Source organism: Eleutherodactylus coqui, chromosome 6 (genome assembly GCF_035609145.1).
Source record: "Eleutherodactylus coqui strain aEleCoq1 chromosome 6, aEleCoq1.hap1, whole genome shotgun sequence".
Lineage (NCBI taxonomy): Eukaryota > Metazoa > Chordata > Amphibia > Anura > Eleutherodactylidae > Eleutherodactylus > Eleutherodactylus coqui.
In genome coordinates, this window is record NC_089842.1 from 109928601 (window position 1) to 109948757 (window position 20157).

Below are 20157 nucleotides of genomic sequence, written 5' to 3' on the forward strand. Positions count from 1 at the left end.
TCTCATAGTCAAAGTCAAAAGATTTGAATTACATTTACAGCTCTAAATGGTTCTACAGTGGGCAACTGAGAAAATCAGGGAAACATAGACTCATAGAATCTTGGAGTTGGAAGGGTCCATTCCCCTGCTCAATGCAGGATTCACTAAATCATCCCAGACAGGTGTCTGTTCCAGTCTCTGTTTGAAGGCTTCCACTGACGGAGAACTCGCCATCACCCATTGTTCATTGATCACCCTCACTGTCAAAATGTGTTGTTTTTTTTAATTTAATCTGTATCCCATCCCCTTTGGTTTCATCCCATTGCTTCTAGTCTTTCCTTGTGCAAATGAGAATAGGGCTGATCCCTCTGCACTGTAACAGCCCTTGAGATATTTGTAGACAGCTATTAAGTCTCCTCTCAGCCTTTTTTTTTGCAAGCTAAACATCCCCAGATCCTTTATTTGTTCCTCATAGGAGATGGTTTGCAGACCGCTCACCAATCTGGTAGCTTTTCTCTGAACTTGCAGTTTCCTTGTCAATCTTATATTTGGTCATTTTTTTCAAAACGTATGGCATAAGATACTTTGTCTAATGCTTTACTAAGGTCAAGATATACTATATCTACAGCATTTCCCTAATCAACCCAGGCAATGATTCTGTAATAAAAGGAAATAAGATTCATCTGGCATGACTTGTTTGTTACAACCCATGATGGATCTGGTCAATTACTTCATTCTCATCCAAGTATTTGCATATATACTGTTTAATAATTTGTTCAATGACCTTTCCCGGTATAGAAGTCAGGCTCACAGGCCTGTAGTTACCTGGGTCTGCCTTCTTCCCTTTTTTTTTGAAGACAGGGACAACATTTGCCCTTCTCCAATCTTCTGGGACTTCTCCTGTTTTCTAAGAATTTTCAAAGACTATGGCGAGTGGTTTAGCAATTACCTCTGCTGCTTCCTTCAGTATCCTAGAATGTAATTCATCTGGACCTGAAGATTTGAATTCATTGAAGTTAGCTAAGTGTTCCCTCACCATCTCTCTGCTTATAGTTAGCTTGTATTCTTCCTTCCCTAGCACAGGAAAGATCAGTTGATGTTACATCTACTTTCTGAGAGAAAACAGACACAAATAGGAATTTAAAATTTTAGTCCGCTCAGCTTCATTTTTTAACCAATTCACCATTTTCAGGGCTCAGTCACAAGGGTGCATTCAGGCGCCGATGCACCCGTGTTACTGCACGAAGACGACGGCCGCACTGCAGGTGCGGATAGCGGCCGCACTGCTGGTGCGGACGACTCTCCGCACCGCCGAAAGAAAGAACACATGACCGGCAATGGAGCCGGTCATGTGTTCTTTCTTCCGGCGGTGTGGAGAGTCGTCTGTACCTGCAGTGCGGCCATATTATCCTGCAGTAACATGGGCGCATCGGCGCCCGGATGCGCCCGTGTGACTGAGCCCTCATCCTGTAAAAATCCTATAGTATCTTTGACTTTTCTTTCGACATACCCCCCAAATTATTTTTTATTGTTTTAGTCTTCTCTTGCAAGCCTGAAATCATTATTAACTTTAGCTTTTTCTGACACTTGCCCTGCATTTTCTACAGACCACATTATATTCTTCTTGAGATATTCCCCCCTCTTTCCATTTGATAAACATATTCTTTTCCTTTCTAGGATGTGTTTAGATTCTGTGTTCATCCATCCTGGTCTCCTGCTTTCTTTAAATGCTTCCCATTCCCACAACACTACATGTAGATGATGAAATGCACAGGCACTTATGTAGCACACTCAGCAGGGGGTGGGTATTACTTTAAGAAATCAACATGTTATACAAATTAATTTATAACACTTGATTAAAGAATTCATCAAGTCCCGTATCAGGAATCCAATGTTTAATCAATGAGATGGAGATGGATGAGCATATTCTGCTTCTCCTGGTGTGTGGTCTCCTCCTGGCACACACTGCTTTAGCTCCAAGACAGGTCCGGTTTTGAAAAGTCTTGTAAAACTGCAAAACAAGAAAAGAAAACAGCTGCTCGTGTAGAACATTTACATTCCAGAAATGATAACTCTTGGGGAATGCTAATAATAATTGATAATAGATCTTAATGAGAATCTTCATCTTTTAACACCATGCCCATTTTAGGTCTATCATTCTATACTGATTAATTTCTTAATATATCTATATAGCATTGCTTCTGTGATACAAATCTCAAAATTCCCTACATAGAGAAGAATTGACCAAAGGTTGTACACGATAATTGTGGCAAAATGTCACAAATTGTAGTGTAAAGCAGAGATGAGCAATAGTTAGCAACTTTTTGCACTTCTCTGGACATTTTCCTAAGTGCTGAGCAAAGTGTTTGGGGCTTAGTGGAGGGAAATGGTCTTTTACAGGCAGACATATTTACTATCGTTTACACCAGAAACTGACAAATTATAGTGCAAATCTACACCAATTCACAGCTGGCCTATACCTACATTTCTTGAATATGGACATCTAAAGATGCACCAAACTTGTTAAAGGGGTTTTCCATGGAGAATACTATTGATGACCTATCCCTAGGATAGGTCATCAATAGTTGACTGGGTGTGGTCCATCGCTCAGGACCCCGGCCGATCAGCTGAGTGGGTGCCTGCTGTCAGTGCCCCAAATACACTGTTGGAGCTGAAGCAGCGGAAGTCTCCGCGCCGACCTCTGTGTAGTGGCCAGCGCTTGTAACTGCAGGCACAGCCCACATTGACAGAACCCTTACTAAATATATTGGACTCCTTTTCATTAGTTTCAGATTCAGAGAATAGCCAAGATCAGGGTCATGGGCTTATGTTCAAAAACGGTAGAAAAGCACGAGTCAGGGTCACGGGCAAAGGTTTATAAATTAACTACCAGTCCAAGTTCAGATTCATGAATTGCCAATCACAGCTTACAAATACTATTGAAACACATGGCATCATAGGGAAGTCTTCTAAATTGAATGTAATGCCTGCCACTGACCACTAGAGGGAGCTCTAGCATGTAGAACTGCATAGCAGCCACTAGAAGGAGCGTCTACCCAGGCACCGGAATTATCGGACGTATGAAGTTGGTATTTAGTGTCACTTTGTTATACATACCGGGGAAATTAGATCTCTGTATCAGAAAAACGGAGCTCCAATGAACCAGTTTTTCATAAGCAAAATACGTGTCAGATTACAGCAAGCTTCCACTTATACTGAACAAGACTATAATGATAACTTCATCTCAAGTTTTACAACCATTAATAATGGAATTTTTTTGGGACTGACTATTACTGCAATTGGGATTTCTGCAGATGTGAAGTGTGTACCGTGAACACTGTAGATGTCTACATGATAGAACTGTGATAGATAAAAAGTGGTAGAAGAAGTGCGCAGTGACCACCAATGGCTCCAGCACCACTGTATACATATCCTCACAATGCTATTTTATTGAATATTTTACAGGCACTGTCAATTAAAGAGCAAATTGGTTATCCAGACTATATTCTAGAAGATCAGAACGATAAATTGGACCAGGAGTTAGCAGCAGTAAGTACATTATTGGTGATTTATTGGGGCCCTTCTACTCTTATAAAGAAGTGTGGATACAACAATGTTGGAAACTGTAATACTCGGTAATGGATAGTGCTAGCATACAAGTAGCCTTACCACTAAGTAGATCTTGAAGTGCGATCAAGTGATGTTTTACAATTTTCAAACAATGCTGTTATTGTCAGAAGGGCTAGAAGAAGAGAGAGTCCACTGTCTAAAGAATAGTGGATTCCCATGACAAGGTCCTGGCATCCAAATGACCTTCTATAGTGATCAGCAATCACTCACAAAGAGCTCCTTCCAATCAAACAGAAGTGGCTTTCAGAGTAGATCTGCTCCATCTGCTGTTGGAGAACTCAGTGATTGTCAAAGAACCACCTAGCTGATTTCTGCTAACTGTGCTAATCTCAGTTTAGAAATAAAATCTTTATGTTAGACCACGCCCCTTTTAGGATAAGCCACGCCCTTCAACAGTAATAGTGCCCATCATTCCCTCACAGTTATGGTGCCCCAGGTGAGTAATAATGCTCCTTTATGTCCCTTAACAGTAACAATGTCCACCCACATGCCTCCCTCAGTAAAAATGCCCTCACATTCCCCCAGTAATAATGTCACCGCATTCCCACACTCAATAATGTCCCCTTTTATGTAGTAAAATATAAAGAAAACAGTATATTCACCTCCGGTCTGGTCCACACCACACCATCCCCTGCCCACTTCAGGGTAGCATTAGCTTGTTACGTAATTGCTGCGGTCAATCCCCAGTCTTAGCATTGGAACAGCTGAGGCCAATGATTGGCAACAGCCATCATGTTCTAGATGGCACATAATCTCCCACTACTTGGAAGTAAGTCGAAGACCTGAGCGGGGCAGACCAGAGCTATGGGGCAACCAAAAAGGGTGAATATATACTGTTTTGTATTTTATTCCATTCATGGCTGCCCAGGCGGTATATCCATCTTTTTGGGAGATGTCTACTGCCTTCCAGAACTGCGGTACAGAATCCATAAACCAGGACTATCCTCCAAATCTAGGACTGTTGGAAGACATTAATTTACTACCTGCAAAGGACTGGTACAGAAGGGGAATGCAGAAAAAGAAAAAATGGGGAGCAAAACCCGTACAATTGTGATAGGTAAAAGAAAATGCAAGAATTGGGAAGCTTCTGATGGTACTAAAAAAATAGTAGAGGTGCCGCCTACCAGATAATGCAACACCTGAGTGGGTGTGAGTGAAAGGGAGGATAAGACTAAAAGAACTGGTGGTAATGGCGCAACACACTGAATGTGAAAGAAATATTAAAGATGATACAGTGCGAAACGTCTTCTTTATTAAATAACGTGCATAGACTGAATCGAAAACGAATTTCAGTGCAAAACCCCTTCATCAGTTCAGCTGGCTATGATATACAGACAACTGGAGACCTAGGGATGCCCCACTTCACACAGGTTGTCGGGATCCCCCTTGACTTCTGGGACCCCAACATCCCTACATCTCCAATTGTCTGTATATCCTAACCAGCTGATGAATGGGTTTTGCCCCGAAATGTGTTTTTCCATGCTGGCCACGCAAGTTATTTAATAAAGAAGAAGTTTTGCTCTGCATAATCTTTAATATCTCTTTCACATTTAGAGTTTTGCACCAAACCACCAGTTCTTTTAGTCTTATCTAATAGTAGAGTGTTCCCCAACTCCAGTCCTCATGGACCCACACAGGTCATGTTTTCAGGATTTCCTCAGTATTGCACAGGTGATGTAATTATTGTCAGCGCCTCAGACATTGCCACAGATGTTCTTACTATAGGATATCCTGAAAACATGACCTGTTGGGGCTCCATGAGGACTGGAGTTGGAGACCTCTGTTCTAGTACAGGAGGGGAAGGGGGGAACCTTCTGGTAAGAACAACTAGCTTGCATGGCCAAAAGGCAACATTAAAAGAGCACCCCAATCAAAATGCATCCACTGAGGGGGTGGAGCATAATGCAGTGATGCAATGAACACCAAAAAATAGACCCCCCTGCTCCCCAGCCCCTGCACCAGTTTAGCTTGGAGTGTTCCTTTAATCCTTATTGTCCTATTTTCTTATTTTGAAGTTTCCGCTATAATGAAGAATTGACACGGCGCAGTGTGTTGGGGTCACAGCTGGGCCTCTACAATGTGCTTGAGATCTCCGCTGTTATCCCCCTACACGTGAAATTGGCAGCCCTCAGTAGATAATTGCCGCTTTAGTTCCGAGCCCGCTTGTTAGTATGTTCTTCCCAATCTCTGTTTTCTTTAGAGGATACAGGAAGAGTTGAAGTCAGTTTTAATTGTGACATAATAATTCAAGTAAGAAAGACAGCTCCTCACCGCCACGCATTTTAAAATAGCTTTGAGAGTCATTTGTTTTGGCTCCTGCGGTTTAAGCCATCTTCTCCAGGTCACAGACATCTGGCAGGAGTTCCTTTGATTTGCAGTAACTTGAACAGTACTTGTGACAGCTCTGAGCGTTTTCATAAAATGCTTATACAGGAGAGGGAAGGTCAGCGTAATTGCAATGCTTTCACAAGCTGAATAGTATTGAAAGTCAGCCTGACAAATATAATGGCTTCATAAAAAACACGGATCAAGCTGGATACATCTAATGCATGAAATACAGATCTTTCCTTTCCTATTTTTCCACAGTTAAGCTTCAGTGAAGAGAAATACTTTGAGAATATACTGGAAATCCTAAAAGCCACAGCACAAAAAAGCCTAAAAAAGCTAAGAGAGCCGGTTGACCCCGATGCGTAAGTAATAATAATAATATTCTCTATTTATATAGTGCAACATATTCTGTACCACTATATCAATCCAAAGGTACATAAAAAGAGAAAATCAGACATTACATACAGTATTAGACGACTAAAGGATTTGAAGATAGGAGTTAGTGCCTGCTCACGAGCTTACCATCTATAAAGAAATAGGGGTGACTTGAAAGGTACAAGTGCTTGTTCTGTAGGGTGGTCCAGCCATCTTTTAGATATCTGGGGTACTATACATAAAGCTGTATGAGCCGTGACCAGCGAATATCTATATACATACTGATGTAAAGTGTAAGAGGTGAAGGGGATGGTGGGATGAGAGGGTTGGGTTCCGATTGTGAATGTAGAAGAGGGGTACACAGAGAAGAATTAGATTAGGGAATGTGATAGGCCTCCCTAAAGAGATGTATTTTTAGGGTACACTTAAAACTGTGGGTGTTGGAGATTAACCTAATTGCCTGGGGTAGCGCATTTCAGAGAACTGGTGTAGCTCTGGAAAAATCCTTGAGACGGAAATGGGAGGTATGGATAAGAGGGGTTGTCCAGTTGTAAGCTATTGTTGACCTATTCGGACTACAGAACATGGATAGTAGATCAGCTGTAGTCTGTCGCCTGGGACTCCTGCCAATCAGCTATTCACTGGGCACATGTGCTTGTAAACTGAGCTGATTTTTACAGAAAACAGATAGCTCCATTCCCACTGCAGTGCTCAGGTTTGGTATTACAGCCAAACCTCCTATTGAAGGGAATGGGTGTTGTGTCTGTAATACCAAGCCTGGGCACTGCAGTGGGAATGGAGCTTTTTGCTTCCTACAGACATCAGCTCAGTGCATGAGCATACCAGTCTGTTGTATAGCTGATCAACAGGGGTCCTGGGTGGTAAAACCCTAGTGATCTACTATTCATGACCTGTCCTACGAATAAGCCATCAATAGTTTCCAACTGGATAAGCCCATTTAAGGCGGAACATAGTGTTGTTAGCAAAATGGAGATCATGTGTAGGTGGTAGACAGAGATGATGGAGGTGATATAGGGTAGTGCAGCACTCTGAAGAGCTTTATGGATGAGAGGGAGGAGTTTGAATTGCACTCTATGGTGGATGGGCAACCAGTGTTGAGTATTGACATCCCTACGTAATTTGCATGAGGTTCACCTTTGATTGGAACAAAACATGTAATATTTATACTTCACCATTTTCCATCTGAATATAAAGACAAGAAGAATCGCTGGAGGACTGTGTTACCCTAATAACTGTCTCTCTATTACTCTGTACTAGTTGGATAATTGGTGCAGCAGTAGCCGATGCCTTCTATTCCCCCAATCGGAACCAGATTGGTGAGCTAATCCAAAAATTTTATCTGTTAGTGTTGAGCTATAGCTTAAGCCTCTTACCATACTGTACTCGCACATATTATGCACCTAGCCCACCCTTATTTATGTTATTAACTCACATGCAATCATTACCATTGTAATATTCTACCATTTTTACAGTATTTCCTGCTGGGATCCTTCAGCCTCCATTTTTCAGCAAACAACAGCCCCAAGCATTGAACTTTGGTGGGATCGGAATGGTCATTGGTCATGAAATCACTCACGGCTTTGATGATAATGGTAATGATAAAAAGCAGTTGATTGATTATAATATTAATTCATCAAAGTACCACCAGTATCACCAGTTGTGTATTTATGGAACTGCCAGTTTATGAAGCTGCATTAGAGTCCCCCCCCCCCAAACAAATTTTGGGGTCATCCCATTCATTGGTACAACATTCAGTCCACCCTTGTGGTCCATTTGGAAACAAAAAAAATAACTTTTTTTTAAAGTTTTAGGCTTTTTCAAGGTTTTTTCTCCTTGATCATTTTCCCACAACACAGTTTCGGAGCAGTGCTACTCAAAGTAACCAATATGCCAGAAATGTGATCTAGCGTGTTCTCTGTTATTTAACAGGAAGGAATTTTGACAAGGATGGAAATATGTTTGATTGGTGGAGTAACTTCTCTGCAATGCATTTCAAAGACCAGTCTCGATGCATGGTCTACCAGTACGGCAATTACACCTGGGATTTGGCTGGAGGGCAAAATGTGAGTGTTTTTTTTTTATTTCTCAAAGCACACTATCAACAGTCTCTTATTAGTTGACTGAATAAGTCTGTGGAATAGACTCAGCTGACCAACCAGACAGATATAAAGCTGAATTAGTAGTTGAAGATGATTGGGTACTTTTTGTTGTTTTTATAGACTGTTATCCCACTGCTCCTTGAGCTATAGTTACAGTACAGACAATATAATGGGGGTGATCTTGAATGTTTTTGTAGTAAGCAACCTGGAACATTAAAAGAATTTCTAATTGGCTATGACAAAAAGCAAGAAAAAAATCCCCAAATTTCTAGACCTAATTTTGCAATACATTTCTTGGCTCTGTAGAGCAAGAAGACATACCCTAAAGCTAATCTGTCTGAGGGTGTTTCTAGTAAAGCATAAAAGTATTTCAGTGACTGCCTAACCAAAATGTTAATTGTCTCTCTGTATCCTGAGTCTCTACCAAACAGAATACCCAGAGCATTAAGATACAATTTTGGCCACACTATTTAAACGGGGAATTCAGTAAAACATGATATTCTGATTAGTCATAGTTGCCTATAAGAGTATGACATTGGTGAAGCTTGTGATCTTGCACCACCACTGATCAAAAATTTTTAAAAAGTGGCAAACTTCTTGGCACTGTCAATCAGCTGATAGCACAAGGGGAAGTTACAACCAGCCATACAGTTTCTCCCTGCAGTGGCCACTGCTGGGGGAATGTGGTATTACATTCTGGCCATTCAAATGAATGACTATTAGAGATGAGCGAGCGTACTCGGAAAAGCACTACTCGCTCGAGTAATTTGCTTTATCCGAGTATCGCTGTGCTCGGGTCTGAAGATTCGGGTGCCGGCACGGAGCGGGGAGCTGCAGGGGAGAGTGGGGAGGAACGGAGGTAAGATCTTTCTCTCCCTCTCCCCCGCCTGCTCTCCCCTGCTCCCCGCTGCGACTCACCTGTCAGCCGCAGCGGCACCCGAATCTTCAGACCCGAGCACAGCGATACTCGGATAAAGCAAATTACTCGAGCGAGTAGTGCTTTTCCGAGTACGCTCGCTCATCTCTAATGACTATCCATGTAATACAGGGATGAGCCATGCACACCAGAGAGTCTGAGCTGCTCTTACCTCTACATATAGACACTTATCACTTGATTTTCCTCTCAAATATGCCAATGACATCTTAGGTCTTGAAAGACAGACTTGAAATTCTATCTTTGGTGGTTCATCTCTGCTTTATGATCCACTGACCTTAAATCTTCTATCTGTATAAAGTGTTACATTAGGCTGAGGATGAGACTTCTCAGGGCACAGCATAAATTATATGAAATCATAACTTCTCATTTTTAGGTAAGCGGTATCATTACCCTGGGAGAAAATATTGCAGATAATGGCGGTGTCCGACAGGCATACAAGGTAAAATATGTTAAGGTTCATTCTTTGTCCCATTATTGCTGGTAGCAGTGGATGGAGAGTGACAGGGTTCTGACATTGAAATGTCACAATAATTAATGTTCTTCATGGTGCTTAGGAAGCGACACACTGCTTAATATGGTCAAATCTGCAATCTTCCATGACGAGTTAGTTACAGTGTAAACCTAATAATGCAGCTGGCTCTCTCGGGTTCTCGCTGTATTTTGGGCTTTTAACGTTTTTTTAATTTGATTTTGACAACACTCTCCTGCAAGATTCTCCAGTCTCCTTATATAATAATGATATATCACAAATAAAGAAGAAGTGTAACTTGAAGTTCCTGAACCCCACTGCAAAACAACCTCCCACCACCTACTATGTTTCACTTACAAGAGTGAGGAGTAACAATATCTCTGCAGCGCCACCTATTGGATGGTAGCATTCCTGCAAGTCAATGTTGGATGCTTTAAACAAGTCTTGTAACAATGACTGGGAATTGTAAGCCAAAGCCAGAAATCATACACAGACAGCCATTTCGGGGTGATTGCCCCTCATCAGTGTGCAGTAGGTCCCTCACGTGTCTAGTGAAAGGCCTATAGAGGTGAGTCAAGAAGGGTATCATTTCTCCTTAAGGAGAGCATCTAGAAGATGTGTGAGGAGACTTATAAGACCATCCATGCTCCTCTGGGAAATGTGCAAATAGGAAGATGGAACAATACCTCTGCAGTGCCAGCTATTGGATGGCAGTATTCCTGCAAGTCAATGTTAGACTATTTAAACAAGTCTTGTAACAATGACTAGGAGTTGTCAGCCAAAACCAGAATACACAGACAGCCTCTCACTAACCAAGCCAGAAACCTAATGGAGGCTGATGAGGGGCAATCACCCGAAACAGCTGTCTGTGCATAGTTTCTGGCTTTGGCTTACAATTCACAGTCATTGTTCAAATACTTTTTTAAAGAGTCTCACATTGACTTGGAAGAATGCTACCTTTCAATAGGTGACACTGCAGAGGTATTGTTCCATCTTCCCATTTGAATATTTCCCAGAGAAGCATGGATGGCCTTATAAGTCTCCCCATACATCTTCTAGGTGCTCTCATTAAGGAGAAACTATACTCTTTCTGACCCAACAGTGGTATGTTCTTATGTAGCAGAAGAGCATTTAGTTTCTCCCAGACACCAGGGCCCAAAAGGGACTGCTACCTCAACATTCACTATAGTTATGGCTCTAGATATCAGACAACTCTAATGACCGATAGCATCTACATCTACTTATAGGTTGGCCATAGATGCATAGAACCCTGGTTACTATGTCTTAAAGATTTGATTGATGGCATAGCTATTTACGTGTTTATGGTTGTCTTATAGGCATATCTGAAATGGGTGGAGAGACATGGTAGAGAGCCTAAGCTACCTGGACTGGACCTGACACACAAGCAACTTTTTTTCCTGAACTTTGCACAGGTGGCTCCAAATTGTCCTTTTGCGTATCTGTGTAATACTTCTGCTATAATATTGGGTTTTGACACATATTCATATTACCATACATTTGTATAATAGAGGGTTTTAATACTTCTATGTTACTAGGTTGCACTGCTTTTATTGTATGGTTTACTGGTACTTATTCCATATTACTAGGCAGTATTGTTGGTATAATAAGGGTTATTAGAACTTACTCCATATTACTAAGAAGTACTGTTGTAATAATATGGGATTTTCATACTTATTTCATATTAGTAGGCCACACTGTAAGTATAAAAGGCGTCATTGATAATTATTCCATGGGCAGTGCTGTTGTATAATATACATTATGGATACTTATTCCATATTACTAGGCAGTTCTGTTGGTATTGTAAGGGTTATTGGGTTATTGATACTTATTCCATGTTATTTGGTAGTACTATTATGTAATATGAGTTACTCATGCTTATTATACCGATAGTACTGACTATTAATAGGAAATAAGGGTTATTGATACTTATCCCATGTTATTTGGCAGTACTATTATGTAATATGAGTTACTAATGCTTATTATACCGATAGTACTGACTATTAATAGGAAATAAGGGTTATTGATACTTATTCCATGTTATTTGGCAGTACTACTATGTAATAGGAGTTACTCATGCTTATTATACCGACAGTACTGACTATTAATAGGGAATAAGTGATATTGATGCTTATTCCACATAACTGGGCAATACTGTTAGTGTAATAAAAGTTATTAATACTTATTCTATATACTGGGCAGTACTGTTAGGATTACGATACTTATTCTATTTTATCAGGCAGTACAGTTGGTATAATATGGGTTAGGCTTTGTTCACATCTATGTCAGAGGCTTCCCCTTTTGAGCTGACAATGGAAATACATAGCACATGTGTGAAGAAGGCTTATTGATACTTATTCCCATGTCTAGGCAATACCATTGAGTATAATAAATCATCTTATTAAAACTTACTCCATATAGTTAGGGATTACTGTAGAGATAATACAGAGTTCTGGTGTTTATTCCGTATCACTAGGCAGTACTGTTGGTCTAATATAGGTTATTGATACCTTTTCCATGTCGTACACACAGGTATGGTGTGGATCTTATCGGCCAGAGTACGCCAGGCACTCCATAAAGACAGACGTGCACAGTCCATTTAAATACAGGTGAGCAGCTTATCTTAACACACTCATTTATTATATACGTGTGGTCAGTGATCGTACAGTACAAATATAGTTTCTTCTTCTTTTTGCCTCTTTTTATCCCGTTCTATTTGTCTTTGTTTCCTTCTTCTATTGCATATTCTTATATTGTTCTTTTTTTCTTCCTTCTCTTCCTTTGCTTCCTCTTTGAGCCTTCTGTTCTTCTTTCTCCTCATTTCTTGAGTCCTCTTCAACCACTTTTCGTCTCTTATTTCTGTACAGTATTCTTTTTTGTCTTCTCCATCGTTACTCATCTTCCCTTTATCATTTATCTCTTGTTCTTGTTCTTGTCTTGCCTTACTTTTTCAATGACTTCTATTTATTCATCCTTTTCTTTCCATTCTCTTCCTTTTACTACTTCATTAACTTTTCATACCTCTTTTCCCCCTTCTCTTCATCCTATTATTCTACTAATACTAACCCAAGAAGAAAGAGCATATGAAAAAAATACAAAAAAAACTATATTTTAGATGGTAAGCAACTTACAATTTGTATTGAAAAATGGACATAAATATGCAACATTTATAAATGTTTAAAGGTGTACATAGACACAAGGTATAAAACTGGGTCACCCCTCCCCCCACCCCACCCCAAATAAGGAGTGCATCCCCACCCTTTACCCTTATAAAATCTTATAATAAAATGACTCTAGCCAAAGTAATACATGCTAACTAAGAGCTCAATATGACCTGTTATAGCAGTAACCATTCTATACAGAACAGGTCATAGTGGAAGCATAAACAACCACGACTATCAGTCTAAGTGTGAAGCACTCCCTGCAGAATTGCACAGCTGAAATCCAGAACCCTAAACAAGGAAAACCCACCAGCAAGAGCCCTTAAGCAACAATGATTATTGATCAATGATCAAATAAACATTTAAAAAGGATGCAATGGAAGGGGTGTATTTAACCCCATGTGTATCGCCACTACTGGGGTGGCTTCCTCAGGAATGAGTAAATAGTACAAGGTTGTAGTTATAGCAAAAGATTCTCATTACTCCCAAATGAACTCCCCAATCAATACTTTCTCATAGTCCAAGAGGCCTGAGGCGTGCCCACCAAATCATGGCGTCATGGCCAAAATAACACACACATAAGACTGAAGTGTCAGAGAAAGTCATGCCTCATTATACAATGAGCTTGTATCAAGCAGTCAGCCGCATATGATCCTGGCATCTCACACAACCCAAAGAACACACACTAAGCAAAAGTAATCAATGCAGGATGGTGGTAGAATCAATGCCAGTTCACAGAGGGATACACGCGCCGAACTGTCAAACATCGCATCGAGGCACAAGTATGATTTGTTTAGGAATATGTTACAAATAGTAAAGAGCATATACGGATGAATGGAGCAAATCATACCACTCCATATCATTATGTTCTTTTGCAATGGTTGCCTCAGGCTTAGACTGATATTCATGGTTGCTTATATATATGCTTTACAACTCTTTTTTGCATCCACTAGGACCTGTTCTGGGATATGAAATGGTTGTTGCTATAGCATATGTATTTTGTATTTTGTATCTTTTTGTCATTTGAGCTCTTAGCAAGTATTTATTACTTATGGTTGGAGGCATTTTTTAATGCAAAATCCTATAAGTGTAAATGGTGGGGGTGGACGCCTTATTTTGCTGAGTGCCCCAGTTTCACACATTGTGTCTGTGTACACTTTCTTAAATATTTTTAAATGTGGTGTATTTATGTGCATTTCTCAAAATAAATTGTGCTGTATGTTGTTTACCACCTAAGGGTGCATTCAGACGAGCGTGTGCTGGTGCGTATATAGGTGTGCGCAAAACCGGCGCACCCACGTACGTGCACAAATGCACTTGAATGCAGGTCTGTGCAGTATTTCTGTCAATGGGGCCGCGGCTGCTGCCAGCGGCCTCATTGAAAGCAATGGTCTGCTGGCAAACCCTGCAGTGATTTTCAGGGAAGGTCTTATGTTTAAAGCCCTTCCCTGAAAATCATTCCTATCTGTTGCATAAAAAATATATATATACTCACCTCTCCGCTGCTGCCAGGGCTCAGGCACGTCTAGCCGCTTGGTCCCCGACACTGTATTGAAGTTCTTTTAAAATCTCCACCTGCTAAAAGGGCTGCGCCTGATTGGCTGAATGCTCAGCCAATCACAGGCAGCGCTCTCCATTCATTGAATTTATTGATCCATTGGTTTCCTATGGTGCATGCACGTACTATGTTTTACAGGTACCTGCGTTTGACGCCTGTAAAACACGGACATGTGAACACACCCTAGGGAACCAATGGTTCTAACAGACGCGTGGTGATGTGCGCACGTATGTACACACATAAACATGCTCGCCTGAATGCACCTTAAAGCATAGTTTTTCATAAGGTTTTGGTGTGCCAGATTTACTTTTCCTTAGACTGTTTCTTCTTTAGTTTGTATCAGTGCAAATTAGTGTGGACTATCTGTTCACCGAAAATGATTCTTGATTAGTTTTTTTTGTGGTGCTCTACTGTTCTATCTATTATACATATTCTTCTAGTACTACTTTGTATTTATTCTCCTCCTTTATTGTCTTCTCTTTATCTTTCTTTTTCTTTGTTCTCCTTTTTATTCTATTCCATCTTCTTGATTTTTTCTCTTCCTCTTTCTTAAACATTGTATTAAATGTGTCTACGAGTTCCTCTCCTCCTTATTCTACACCTTCCTCTTTTATTATATATCCATATCGCTTTCTTCTAGATTTTCTATAGGGAGGAATTTATCAAAGCATGCACACAACTTTTATTGTGTAAAACGTGACAAAGTCATATATCTGCTAGAATTTAGTGACTTTTTAAGCCTCTCACCATTCACGTTTGGTAATCCATGTTCCGTATTTCAGGGTGATGGGATCCCTACAAAACTTTGAAGATTTCTCTAAAGAATTTAACTGCAAGAAAGGCACTATGATGCACCCTGTAGAAAGATGCCGAGTCTGGTAGTCTCAAGTCTTGATCTTTAAAAAGTCAACGTAAAAATGTATACTGGGCTGGCTTATACATATTGAACAGTTTTAGCCAATGATGTGCCTGGTATTTCCCTCTGATCAGGTCAGAGCCATGGTGTGTGTAGCGAGTCAGGGACAAGCAAAGCGGCAGACATACTGGTTAAGGATGCCTATGACACAAACACAAGTGTTAAATGTTTTATGCAGTATGTCCCATGGATAAAGTTGCGGTAGAAATGACTGTTTAATGGCTTGACTGTTATAAAAAACTTCTGTCAGGTTTTCAAAGACTAGTTCCAAGAGGATGTATTTTTTCCTCAAGTTGACATGGCTTTTGATAACATGTATGTCTGTATTGCTCTCATTTCACGTCTTCTAGGAGCCGCATTGTTGCAAAAAACATACAAAACAAAAAGTTTGAGGAAGAATTACAAGAAAGATAGCAAAACTATCTCTTATATACAGCTTTCCATGTAAAGTTAGCCTCGGCAGCCGGACACATATCATTCAAATATAACTGTTACTTCATGGCATTGTCATACCTTCCTGTTGCCTGTAGATGGCGTGCTCTCTTCTATGACTACATGGCAATTTTTCACTACAATTTGCAGAATTATTACTACTTTTTTATTAGATATAATGTTAAATCTTATGTAACCCAATTAATTGTAAAGCATTTCTCGGATATTCTCTGAAATATATTGGGAGAGATTTACTAAGCTAAATGTGTCGGAATCAGAATTCTGGCTCAGATTGCGCCAAAAAAACTGCCATACATGCCTTGTACCACATTTATTTTGAGTTTTATATACTTTTTGCGCCTCATGGGCGCAAAGGGTGGCAAAGGGGCATGGCTTAACATACACCACCATTGCAACAAAGTGTTGGCACAAAATATTGGTGTAACCTAAGCCAATCAATAGGAGTTAGACAAATGTGTCTAAACACGTTCCAAATTTATCATACAGCATGAGTCTCTGTGCATTATCAGACTACTTAAAGTTTATGCTGTCTAAATATTAGACAGGATTAGGAAGTCCACCCCATTATATGAAAGGGAAGATTGACCATTTGGGTATTAGGGCCCATGGCCCATGGACTAGGCCTGCAAAAACAGTTCAAGTGATAAGCGCTCCTCAAATGCATTATATTAACCAAATCAAATGTATCCTGGCTAACGTAGTTGGCAGACAGCCCAAGACCTTTAATCCACAAGGGCCTAGATCACTCTCTGCCCACCCTTTATTATGTACAAATGAAAAAATATACAGCGAGACACCGGCATTCTTGGTGAAAATGGTTATGTTTTTACAGACATAGACCAAGTTTTGAGTTGGCCTAGTTTAATTTGTCCACATACTACACTAAAACATAAAAACCTATCAAAAATTCTTACAAATATGACCTTGCTGAAAAAAAATCCCTTAACCATCCAACATACAGTATGATAGGGCCACTGAGATTTATGAGTAAGCTGGAGACGTTTGAGAGTATAGGACTACTGGGAGAGTTTTGTTTTCACTGCCTGATTGATGAATACACTTAAAGGGAACCTCTCATCAACTATAAGCATTATAAAATAAGTTATGGGGCATATAGTATAGGTGACAGGAAGTCCGGGAACTGTGTTTCATAATTCCCCGCTCCTACCTTCTAGTGTTGGGCCCCTACGAAGTCGTGGCGCGTCAGCAGCTTGATTCTTTCATAAAGATGAATAGGAGATGTGCACGCAGAAAGAGTCAAGCCGCTGACACATGCTGACATTGCCAGGGGACAGCGCAGGAACGAGGGACTAGGAGAGTATAATACACATACTATACACACCATAACTTAGTTTATGGAGCTGAGCAGGGGCGTAACTATAGAGGGTGCAGGGGATGCGGTTGCACCCGGGCCCAGGAGCCTTAGGGGGCCCATAAGGCCTCTCTTCTCCATATAGGGAGCCTAGTACTATAAGTAAAGCATTATAGTTGGGGGCCCTGTTACAAGTTTTGCATCGGGGCCCGGGAGCTTCAAGTTACGCCTCTGGAGCTGAAAGGTGATGACCGGTTCCGTTTAAAGGAATACCCCATGTAAAACAGATACACTGGTGGTGATGATGGTGACTGCCTCTCCCTACCCTTTCCCAGTGTACCATGCACTATATGTACATCTATTAACTTATCACATGCTCTGTTGATGAATATGATGAAAGCCTAAATAAATACTATATTAGTAAAGTGGTAAAAATACTGAGGCGATCTCTTCAGCCCTGCCCACCTTTTTTCAACACATTTGGGCACATTGGGCAAATGGTGCTGGGTTTTAGGAACATGATGTTCTGTCCTAATAAGATATTTTTTAGGTATTTATGTTAATGCATTTCCTCCTCTGTGTTGCACTTAGTGCAGGACCTTTAGCGTTGGGACATGACACAAGGGTTCCAAGAACAATGAAGCCAAAATCCCTGTGTCATGCTCTGCCCCCTTAGCTCCGGCAGGAAGCACAAATGATACAGTGTATCAGCTTTGCCTGAAGTACTCCTTTAAAATCTATGTACACCATCATGCGCAGTTTGGTTCTGTAGTTGGGAAGTTGTTTCATAAACACCCGTTCCAAGCTGCAGAACGCATCAGTTGGGCTAAATGGTTTTTCAAGAAATTCAGTCCTCTAGCTTATAGTGTATACTACAAGCTAGAAAGAAACGAGTTAAACATGTGTAATCCATCCCAATTGCTAATTTTTTAGTGTTTAAATACTGTGTACAAATGGAGTACATAGCATTTAGTCCAATAAACTGAAGTGGAAACTTACAAAGTTATCTGTGTTCTGATGCCTAGAAAGACACCGACTATAGAATTTGGAATAATTCTTTCAATGATGACCAATATTATATTTCTGCTGTTCTAGTAGTTAGGGCACAGAAACATTATTTACATACACATAAATATATATTTCATGCATACTTACCAACATTTGAATCCAAAATCATGGGGAATTTAAAGGAATTGGACAGCAAAAAAATATGATGCAGATAGTTTAGAATGGTATATAAACATAGAAAAGGCACACTCGCCTCACTGGTACCCCACTGCTCCCATTCCAATGACGGCTGGTCCCTGGCCACTCTCTGTTTCCTGCTAGAGTGATGACAGAGCCATGTGAATGCTGCCAAATCACTGACTTTAGCGGGTCACCTCTTTCGTTGGCGATTGGGTGCAAAGATTATATGTCCCTATATTCATTACTGCAGCAGAAAGTAGACAGGATAGAATCATAGAATGGTAGAGTTGGAAGGGACCTCCAGGGTCATCGGGTCCAACCCCCTGCTCAAAGCAGGATTCCCTAAATCATCCGAAACAGATATTTGTCCAGCCTCTGTTTGAAGACTTCCATTGAAGGGACTGGGTGAAGGACTGGGCATTGCTGGAATGGGGGCATCAGGGGATTGGTGAGTATGTCTTTTTATGTTTGTATACCATACTGAGCTGTTTGCATCATGATATTTTTCACTGGGCAACCCCTTTAAGCCTCTTCAGTCCTTATTTCAGAAAGGTCCTGTAGTTACACAAGAACAGCCATTTTGAATGCAAATTAGCATATACCCTGCCCCTTACTGGACTATTGAGAGTGTTGGCAAGTATGTTTGATGTAGATTACATCTAATGAAGTCAATGAACATAAAGATGACATGTAATATATAAGATATAAATATATATAGAAACTTAATAATGACATCGCCCAGAAGTGTGCTATCCAAGAATATACACAAAGCTCAATATTTTTTTATAAAACAATGAAATTCAGGAGTTTTCACTTTCACACATCAGACAGTTGCTTGAAAGTGATTTGTTTTAGAGAAATATATACAAAAGCTATGTAATTTTGTTTAAAAAGAATAAAAGTATATATAAATATAAATCTACATACTTGTGCTACGTGTCGTCTCAGGCTTTCTGTAGAAGATAAGTAATTATATTGCAATGTATGTACTTTTCAGATTGCTACGATGTCATGTTTTGATGGTATATGATGTCATTACTGTGTGTCGATTATTTTTGATTAAAATGACATGTTAATGGCCTCTTTTATTTCTCAGTTTGCTTGTGCCTTGTACACATTGGGGGTAGTTGCTCATTTTAATCACACCATTTTCTATTTAAAATAAACTTACTCCTGTTGCTTAAACACCGCCAACATATTAGGTACAGAGATTGCCATCAGTCCCTGATGGGGCGCACAATGTGATAATCCCTAACAGTTACACACACTGTGGCCAATTCCATAAGAGCAAACTAACTTCTCATTAGGTTTTTGGAATCTGGGAAAAAATTCACAGAGCACATGCAATCTCCCTTCCAATGTTGTCCCTTGGTCAGATTTGAACCCAGTATCACAGTGCTGCGTGGAAGCAGTGCTAACCATTGAGCCATTAGGCTGCTCTTATGAAGTCAATACTAAAATTAATTGAAAAATTACTATTGGGTTAGATCTATGACTGCTGTTCTCCCTTGGGCAGGTCATTGGTGTCCATGTCGTGGGTGGAAATATAGTGATGCAGGATTAACCCTTTGCAATCCAATTTTAGATTCAGGGTTTCCTAGGTAGCTTTCTCTTTCTGCCATTATACAATGGCGCCGTCTGCTGGCTAGAGCCAGTACTGCGGTATGTGACATGCTGGAGAGGTCCCTGACAACAGAGCAGAAGGCAAAATAC

General features: G+C 40.4%; 1 protein-coding gene across 1 annotated transcript in view; it reads left to right on the forward strand.

Moving 5' to 3' along the window:
- Positions 1-19525, forward strand: part of MMEL1 (membrane metalloendopeptidase like 1) — a 93227-nt gene extending 73702 nt beyond the window's left edge. The window contains exons 15-23 of the mRNA XM_066607389.1: positions 3445-3528; positions 6196-6299; positions 7591-7649; positions 7806-7925; positions 8263-8396; positions 9743-9808; positions 11176-11271; positions 12389-12465; positions 15358-19525. Coding sequence (XP_066463486.1) covers positions 3445-3528; positions 6196-6299; positions 7591-7649; positions 7806-7925; positions 8263-8396; positions 9743-9808; positions 11176-11271; positions 12389-12465; positions 15358-15457 — 840 coding nt within the window. The 3' untranslated portion in view covers positions 15458-19525. The remainder of the gene's footprint in view (positions 1-3444; positions 3529-6195; positions 6300-7590; positions 7650-7805; positions 7926-8262; positions 8397-9742; positions 9809-11175; positions 11272-12388; positions 12466-15357) is intronic.
- The last annotated feature ends 632 nt before the right edge of the window (positions 19526-20157 follow it).